Source organism: Glycine max, chromosome 2 (genome assembly GCF_000004515.6).
Source record: "Glycine max cultivar Williams 82 chromosome 2, Glycine_max_v4.0, whole genome shotgun sequence".
In the NCBI taxonomy this organism is placed as follows: Eukaryota; Viridiplantae; Streptophyta; class Magnoliopsida; order Fabales; family Fabaceae; genus Glycine; species Glycine max.
This window is the reverse complement of record NC_016089.4, coordinates 15,247,388-15,256,610: the sequence shown is the minus strand read 5'-3', so window position 1 is coordinate 15,256,610 and position 9,223 is coordinate 15,247,388. Positions and strand designations below refer to the sequence as shown.

Genomic DNA, 9,223 nt, shown 5'->3' with positions numbered 1-9,223 from the left:
TAAACAAACATTAACGTCCTTATATAATCATTGCATAAAACAATGTTGGAATAATTGACCTCTAAGACTGCTGATGGACAGAACAAAATGACGTTGCATTAGCCCCTCCCGCCCAAATTATCATAGCTTGCTAAAGCACCCAGAAAATTTAAACTCAATTACGTAATAAACTATTTGACATTTGATCAAATTTCTCTTAATTGCGCGTACATTTGATGAAACTTTGGAGAAGACACTGATAAGTATCAAAAGGATTACTAATTATCAATATCTCTTAGATTGGCTGACCTTTGGGAACAACTTGATCTTTCAGCCACATGTAAATAGGAACCAACACAAACCATGTCGCTGCCAAGGCACCCAAAACGAAGCGCAGTGCAAAGACAAAAGGATTAACGGGCTTTTCAACATCTTCTTCCTTTGGACCAAGCTGCAGCAAATTGTAGAAACCGAAGTCAATCAGCATATTTTATGTGTTACTCCCTCTTGTGAAGTTATGATAAGGAAATATATTACTTTTCGAAAACAATTCAAACATTCAATAAAACCTTAAATCTTATGACATTATTATGATGAATAGAGACATGTTGCAGTGAAGCAAGAAAAGTGTTTGGCATAGGCAATGGTAAAAATGTTGGTGCTTTATTGGAAATCCAGACTCAACCAAAGTATTCACAGCATTCACTCAGAACCTAAAAGATAACATTCAGTTGAAGAAACCCAGTACATTTACCTGCCTATTTATAATAATTTTGTAAACAAAATATGTATTGAATTATTGAACTTCAATTTATTCAAAGAATGAGAAACTTTACGAGTTGAAATTAAAAAGTGAAACTTGACCTAGCAAGTAAATTAAAACTGAAGATAACCAATAAAATCAACCTCATTAGTTTGCTTATCATACTCAGTGTACAGTTATTTTCTTTTTACTTTTCATTTTGGTTTATTGACACTTCTAAACAGTCAATTGTTTTCATGTTAAACATTCTTTCCTTATTACCAGTATATGACCAGTCATCTTCAAGCACAAGTGCACAACAGCCTAAGCAAATATCAAATGTTAATCAGGATTCAGGAAAAGATGGGATCACAAAATATCTCAAGTTCCTAAATATCACCAGTTTCCACTTGCCACATCTCCCAAGAAGCAAATTCTAGTGTTAAATGTGTAATAGTTGTCAGTATGAGGTGTCCACACTGCTATTAACTATCCAAGTTAAGTGTCTACTTTGTTTATGTTCTGTAAATCATAAAATGGTAGGATGTATCATTACAAAACAGACACACACCATCACAGAGAGAGATACGGCCACATACAACCTGCCTATGATTCAAGTTAATATAAAACAATAACAAATCGCCCAAATAAAACAAGGACAAAGCTACAAGAAACATATAGATGGAGAAGCTAAGATGACAAATACCTGCAAAGGAGAATCTCCAGATGCAGGTTTAACACCGGTCACTGAACAACCCATAATCAAGCCATGACGGCGAACCCCACGATACCATTTTGGGCCAATCCTTTTTAGTTGGACGTCCTTAAACCCTGCCTTCTGAAACCACTCAATATACTCTTCCTCCTTGGGGAAAAGCATCCAAACATCTGCAAAGAAACGTGACAACCAAAATGTTGGGTAGACCGGACCAATTAGACACGCTTTGCCTCCAAGTTTCAAAACCCTGTATGCCTCCTTGATGCCACGCTGTGGATCCGGCCAGTACTCAATACTGAGAAACAAAAGCTCATCATAATCACCTCCTATAAAGCAAACCACTACTAAATATTTGTGATGTCCAAACTATAATTATTAGCTTCTTAAAATCACATCCGAAACATGGAAATCACATCTGAGGTGTGCAACTAAACACGCTATACATATATATACAAGTAATAGCCAAAATTGTAAAGTAACTTCAAATCTATGCCACTGAATAAATTGAACACTTGAATAACAACAATGCAACTAAAGCACGGCAATGAAAACTTGTCATCACAATCACACAATATCATCATCATGTAAGGACAGATGAAACAGCATAGAGCTGTACCTTCCTGCGGATACATATCTATCGGCATAATCAGTTCGAAAGGGGAGATCCTCGGCATCCCCTTCGATTATTTTGCATTCCTTGAGTGGCTCCTTCTGCTTGGCCTTGGCGAGCTGGTGGGGTGACTGGTCAAGAATGGTGACATTCTTGGCATCCACGTGCTTGACAATACCAAGAGTGGTGAAACCCGTGCCGCCACCAACATCCACCACAATCATGTTCCTGTCATTGAGATCAGCGGGTTCAAGGGCATCATCCCTCATGTCCTCGGTCCAATGGCCAGGGTTAATGACATGGTCATACACAATTGAGAGAAACCTATAGAACCAAAAGGCCTCTTTTTTGTGCTGAATGAACCTTGGCTGCGAGCTTGGCCTGGAAGCCGAGACACTACACTTGGGTACTACTATGCTTCTAAAGTTGGGAACTTTAGCACTAGTGGTAGCAGCGAAACTCACTCTTGGGAAGTTCTTACCGTGCAAATCCGAACCAGTGAAACCTAAGCCGTTCCCGGTTAGGGTTCTGAGAGTGAGCTTTTCAGTTCCACTGAGCATTACTGAACCCATTGAATTGAATCAATCTACAAAAAGCCACAGACAAGTTAGTTCAATTGAAGTGAAGTTTGCCCTACATGGAGAGTTGTTATCATGAAAAGGGGAAAATGGGAAAATAGGCTTTGGGGTGAAGGCAAGGACGAAACGAAAGAGATGAAGGAACCACAACCTTTGATTGAATTTGGTGTCGTTCACAAAAATATATTAAATTGCAATTTATTTCTCACCACTCGCTACAATACGCCTATTTTCCATCATTAGGAAAGTGTGTTGGAGACTTGCTATTACTATTAGTTTGTCTTTACATTTTTTCCTGCTCTAATCAACCAGAATTCTCCAAAAATTACACCACACACAAATCAGGAAGGATTATCAAAAGCTATGAATAAATAAATAAAATACTGGCTTAAATATATGCTTTACTGGATTTTTGGATTTAAATTCCTCACAAAACATAATTTAAAATATTATTTCTTATTTTAAATTTTTTAAATGAAATTAGGTGTATTTTTATACAATATATATTTATATCTTAAATACTTTTACCATATAAGATATTATTACACCTTGTCCCATAAAATAGCAAAACCAACTCTAAGTGTTTTCCTCTGTGTGTGCAAGGGAGAGAGAGAGCATAGACAATTCAGCCTTGGCATGGCAACATGACACATGGACAGCTTTGGCTCTCTGCGTTCTTATTTCCACAAAACACTTTTTTTTTTGTCGGCCAAAGAAAATATATTGATATAGGCACAAGAGATACCTAAACCCATATACAAGAGGCTATTTGTTATTTTTACCATCCTTACAATAAAAATAGTTAATAACCCCAAATACAAAAACATATCCATCCTTAGCTACCAAATCTACCCTAACAACATTATAATGTTCCTGTATCTACCCACAAATACCAGCTGCCAAAACAGGACACATGACCCATCCTCTACACATGGTTGGTTTTGGTGTAGGTGGGACAATGATAACTTAAGCCCAATCATGTTTATGAGTTTTTAAAGGTTTGGAAAAATCCTTGTAAAACTCGTCTCATATTTTTAGTTAAATATTTAATTTCATTATTTATTTAATTATTGTTATAATTTAAATTATTTAATTATTAAAATAGTTAATTTGTATTTTAACAATTATAAGAAGTGAAAATACAAAAAAAAAAATCTATATAGAGTAAGAGAGAGAGATAATGTGGGGTGGGTTACATCTCTTCCCCTGCCTCCGCTTTTACCAATGGAGAACAAAATGCAAACCAGATTCTTGAGTGGACTGTTGCTTCCCTGCACCTTCAATATTGCTTCTTGCACTCCATTGTATTTCAAAAAGTTTAATACAAAATGTAAAATTACATTTTGAATTGAGCTTTTCAAATGCAATGGAGGTGGAGGAAGTTTTACCCCAAACTCCTCTGTTCCAGTTAAAGTTGATTTTCTCTTTCAAAGTCGAGGCCCAATTGAATTGTATGGTATCTACCAATTTCAGATTTAATTATCGTATCAACCAATTTTAAAAGTGACATACGTACAATAGAAAAAAATATTAGTGTATTTGTTGGGTTGGTTGGATAGTGTTCATATGGGACAAAGTTAATAACACATCAGATATAACAAGTTTATGAAATATATTCAATTAAAAAAATGCTTATACGGTTATACCTTTTCCTTTTGCGTATATTGTTACAATTCATTATCTAACGTTAAAAACCTGACATAAAAGGTGGCATCGTCATATATAATTAATTAAGTCTATTTTGATTTTCCTCTATTTTTATATTCACATTTCAAAATTATATCTTAAGACTAATTAAATAAATATATCTGTTATATCCCATTTTTTAACGACGTTAGGTAAGTTTTAAAAAAATATGGGATACTACAGACCATTTTTTGGATATTGTGAGGAGTGTCACTCTCTTGTTCCTTGTTTAGCATTTAAAATATACGTGATTGATGTTAATGTACACTACTTTATGGTCCCCTCAGACTTGCCTTTTGGTTAGATTAGACAAGCCCAAGTCATGATCAGATTATAAATATAAGTGAGCACAATAATGTTAGCATCAATGGCGAAACTCCTTGTTTAAATTTAAATATTCACAATACAAGAAGCAAGTACAACTCATGATCAGATTATTATAGTTTAAATGTTACAACCAATGGCTTGGTTAAAAGATTAATTCACATTACAAGAATCGACGGGCTTTGTTAGGCCTTGGATTCTCCGTTCTCAAATACGCCAACCTTGTCAATCTCAAATTCCAATCATATAATATAGAATATAGAGCTAGCGACACAAATACATATTAATACACTATTGTTTGCCAAATACTATATAATCGCTCTCTGTTGTTTATTCTGGATCCTTAAACCTCCACTTGAAGCTACGTGGTTATATATTCTGGGAATACATGCATATATAGAACAGTATATATATCAGAAATGAGTCACCTACCATCAAACTTGTTGCCCGTTGACGGAAGCCCAGAGTGGATGAACAGGGGTGACAACACGTGGCAGCTGACGTCAGCTACTCTGGTGGGCCTGCAAAGCGTTCCGGGCCTGGTCATCCTCTACGGCAGCATAGTGAAGAAGAAATGGGCTTTGAACTCTGCCTTCATGGCCCTCTACGCTTTTGCGGCGGTTCTTGTTTGTTGGGTTGGGTGGTGCTACAAAATGTCATTCGGCGAGAGGATCCTTCCATTTCTGGGACAGCCAAACACGGCCTTGGACCGGGAATTCGTTTTTCGCAAAACTTTTGCTGGGGAATTTCCCAACGCCACCATGGTGTACTTTCAGCTGGTTTTTGCTGCCATCACGTTGATTCTCATAGCGGGGGCGTTGCTTGGGAGAATGAACTTTTATGCATGGATGTTGTTTGTTCCATTATGGGTTACGTTCTCTTACACCATTTGTGCCTTCAGTATATGGAGCACCGATGGATGGTTGTTCAAGATGGGCCTCATTGATTATTCTGGTGGCTTTGTTATTCACCTTTCTTCTGGGGTTGCTGGTTTCGTCGCAGCATGTTGGGTATATAATTTCTAATTGTTTTGCATCATCTTTCATGCATGATCTCCCTAAATAACTACTACTTCCCTTTCTTATTATAAAAAATAAGTTATAGTGTAAATAAAAAGGAATAGTATAATTTACTTTTGATTTTTAGGAATACGAGTATAATTAATGAAGGGTTGTTTGAAAATTATTAAGTGATGCGGAATTATTTGAGGTTAATCAATATCCTGAGTTGTAGCTACCAAATTTATATGATGTTTGTCTTCAAAATATTGATTTTAGGTTACTTTAGTAATTTTGTGACAAATAAGTTTATTGATGATAACAGATGGTGAATGAAGTGAGGGATATGATTTTGTATGCAGGTAGGACCAAGGGCAGTGAAGGACAGAGAGAGGTTCCCTCCAAACAACATACTTCTGATGCTGGCTGGGGCTGGCTTACTATGGATGGGTTGGTCTGGATTCAACGGTGGAGATCCATACGCAGCCAGCATAGATGCATCTCTGGCCGTGCTTAACACCCACGTGTGCACAGCAATGAGCTTGTTGACTTGGCTTTTCCTTGACATCCTCTTCTTTGGAAAACCTTCCGTCATTGGTGCCACTCAAGGCATGATCACTGGCCTTGTTTGCATCACCCCTGCTGCCGGTACCATATGCCCACGTAACGTTATGTCACATATTTTACCAAGCATTAACAGCGTTAATAGTATCTTATATGGTTAACATATAACTTTCCCTCTTAAACATATGGGTGAGAGATTTGATTTAAAAGTTAATATATATATATAGATAAATATTTATTGAGAGAGATCAACTCTTTAAATAAATGAATTTCAGTAGTGCCAAGAACTAAAATTTAAGGTTCAGAAAATTGGTGAGTTAAACAAACAAAAATGATCCATTTTCCAAGTACTAATAAAAACTACAATTAACCAAGCATCATATTATATATGCTTCTAGTGTTGTGACTAAAATGAATTTCTTAGGAAATCTGAAACTTGGTTTATTTATTTACTTGAGATTAGGTGTGGTGCAAGGTTGGGCAGCAATCATAATGGGAATGATGTCCGGAAGCATCCCATGGTACACAATGATGGTCCTGCACAAAGAAAGTAAGCTCCTCAAACAAGTTGATGATACTCTAGCAGTTTTCCACACCCATGCCGTGGCTGGTAGCCTAGGTGGCATTTTGGCTGGTTTTTTTGCTGACCCTAAGCTTTGTTATCTCTTCTATGGAGTAGAAGATTCCCTACATTATACGGGTCTTGTTTATGGCATATTCAATGGGAGGCCAAATGCAGGGTTCAGGCAAATGATGGTTCAGCTTCTTGGCATTGTGTTTGTGATACTTCTCAATGTCACCACAACTAGCATTGTGTGCTTGTTGGTTAGGATCATAGTTCCACTTAGGCTGAGTGAAGATGACTTGCAAGTTGGGGATGAAGCAGTCCATGGCGAAGTTGCATATGCATTGTGGGGTGATGGAGAGAAGCTTGAGACTGCTACTGAGCCTTTGACATCTGAAAAGAATCTTGAATGGCCAACTGTGGAACTAAGAACTTAATTCGAGTGATGCTCAATTAATGGAATGAACTCAATGAAGGATAAAATATTCTAGCTCTTTTGTTGGTTTTGTGATTGTTTGAGAGGGAGATATTAAAATAAGGATCAGTAATCTAGTATTACTAGTAAGAAGAGAATTTGGTTCCTCTGTGATTGTTGTTGCAATGCCAGGATGTCAATTGCAAGATGACCCGTTGTAGATTTGCTTAATGAAATAATGATGTTTATTTAAGTAAGCTTGTTTTTGTTAACTTATAGTATGCCTTGAACAAACAATGACAAGAAAGTTGCACGCTTTATTTAGACTAGAGTAGCTATATCAATTTTTACAATTCTTGTTAACGTTAGTTTTTAGAATTGATTGTAAATGTCTACAAATGGTAAAAATTATTTATTGTATTTAAAATGCAAAAGTATAATAAATATTTTATTCTTTATTGAAAAATTATTATTTTTATATACTTAAAAATAACTTTAAGTATTAATAATAAAAAAATTCATTTTTTTAAAATTTTTTCATATTTACTTTTTAAATTGTAAGAATAGCCTTTAGAAGAAGACCACGCTCACGCAGTTCCTGTAAAGAACAATAAATTTTGTTACGTCTTGACTCCGTGTGTATCACTGCACTTTCCATCTTCCTTCTTTAGTTCATGATTTTTTTTGTGTTGTGTAACTAATTAATTTGTACATTAGGACACAAATAAAAATGAAAAGGAGAGCAACATACAATTTACATAAGTATTTTCTCTATGTTGAAGAAAAATGAAAATCAAGTGTAGAAATATTTTAGTGGGGATTTAATGCTCTCTACCTACTTACTTAAGATTGAAAGGTTAGCAGAGATTACATTTAATCAGCAATCACAAACCTAACTTACTAAATTTAGTTAGGACAATCACAAACCTAACTTACTTACTCTATAAATGAGATAAATAGTACATTTTAAAATAAAATAATGCTATTTTCATAGCACATTATCTTAGCATTTCAAGTAACACGAAAATGGATAAAATGAAAAAAAAAAGGGTTAATTATGTTGTAGTATGTCTTTAAATTCCTACTGTACCAAAACAATATGCTGTAGAGTCATTGCCGCAAGAGTGTCAAACATGCGCTATTACGCTTCTCTGAAATTGTGCATAATCTTCAGTTCCCAGTCCAACCCAAGCATTCTCCTGATTTTCTCCAATAAAGGCTTGCATTTGCAATCCTCCACACTGGCACCAAAAATGCTTTAAATCAAATAGCAGAGTCAAGAAGTAACTCTACTTTAAGATCAAGCAAGATGATACAATACAAGCAATCCAATGCACCCCACAACTTAGCAATAAAAGTTGTGGTGGATTCCAAGTGGACCAAGTTTCTTGAGAAACCTATGACCCATTCTCAGAACCCCGCACCAAGCCTCCAATTTTCTTTGGACTCTTCTTCAAACCGAAAGAATACAAAAAAAAAAGGTATCGATAAGGATGAAAATTTGTATAAGGATAGAAAATATAAAAATTAGAGAGAAAATAAAATAATATGCAAAAAAAAAAGTATAAGAAATTGAAACCTAAAAAGGAGCTACCGATGAACATTGAGTAGTTTAGAAAAATCACACTATTTTAATAAGGGATGAATCTTACATCACAAACTAATTTTTGGATTTAAATTAAAGTCAAATTCAAATTTGATCAGCCTGCCTGTTATTGGGCTGTTAACAAATCACCCGTATATAAATGTTATAAATTTTATTCTCAAAATGGTTAGCTCTTTGATTTGTGTTCTCAACTTTTGGTCAAATTAGCTTATGAATTAGTTGAAATAGTAGTTTATAAGCTACTAAAATGTTACTTTACTAAACACACTCACAAACTAGTTTTGGAGGTCAGATGAAACCCTAATCCAATTCTAATAAACATATTTGATAATATTAGATAATTTTAAAAGGAATAAAAAATGTGATAAGTAAGGAATAAAAATATCCACATGGAGAAAGAAATTAAGTGAAAAGGATAAAGAATAAATTGAATCATTG

General features: G+C 35.2%; 2 protein-coding genes across 3 annotated transcripts; one reads left to right on the top strand and one right to left on the bottom strand.

Annotated features, from left to right (window-relative positions):
- Nucleotides 1–2,798, bottom strand: LOC100783986 (37 kDa inner envelope membrane protein, chloroplastic-like). The gene is made up of 4 exons (NM_001253319.2): nt 2,779–2,798; nt 2,056–2,635; nt 1,428–1,734; nt 1–430 (listed from the first exon to the last, which is right to left on the bottom strand). Exons 2-4 carry the CDS (start codon nt 2,619–2,621, stop codon nt 275–277), a joined length of 1,029 nt encoding a protein of 342 aa, NP_001240248.1. The 5' UTR covers nt 2,622–2,635; nt 2,779–2,798; the 3' UTR covers nt 1–274.
- Nucleotides 2,799–4,716: 1,918 nt separating this feature from the next.
- On the top strand, nt 4,717–7,450 carry LOC112999382 (ammonium transporter 2 member 5). Of its 2 annotated transcripts, none has more exons than XM_026125524.2 (3): nt 4,717–5,647; nt 5,998–6,298; nt 6,663–7,450. In XM_026125524.2, exons 1-3 carry the CDS (start codon nt 5,057–5,059, stop codon nt 7,199–7,201), a joined length of 1,431 nt encoding a protein of 476 aa, XP_025981309.1. In that variant the 5' UTR covers nt 4,717–5,056; the 3' UTR covers nt 7,202–7,450. The 2 variants fall into 2 exon arrangements, with proteins under 2 accessions (XP_025981309.1, XP_025981311.1); XM_026125526.2 differs by having other exon boundaries at nt 4,721–5,647; nt 5,998–6,283; nt 6,663–7,448.
- The last annotated feature ends 1,773 nt before the right edge of the window (nt 7,451–9,223 follow it).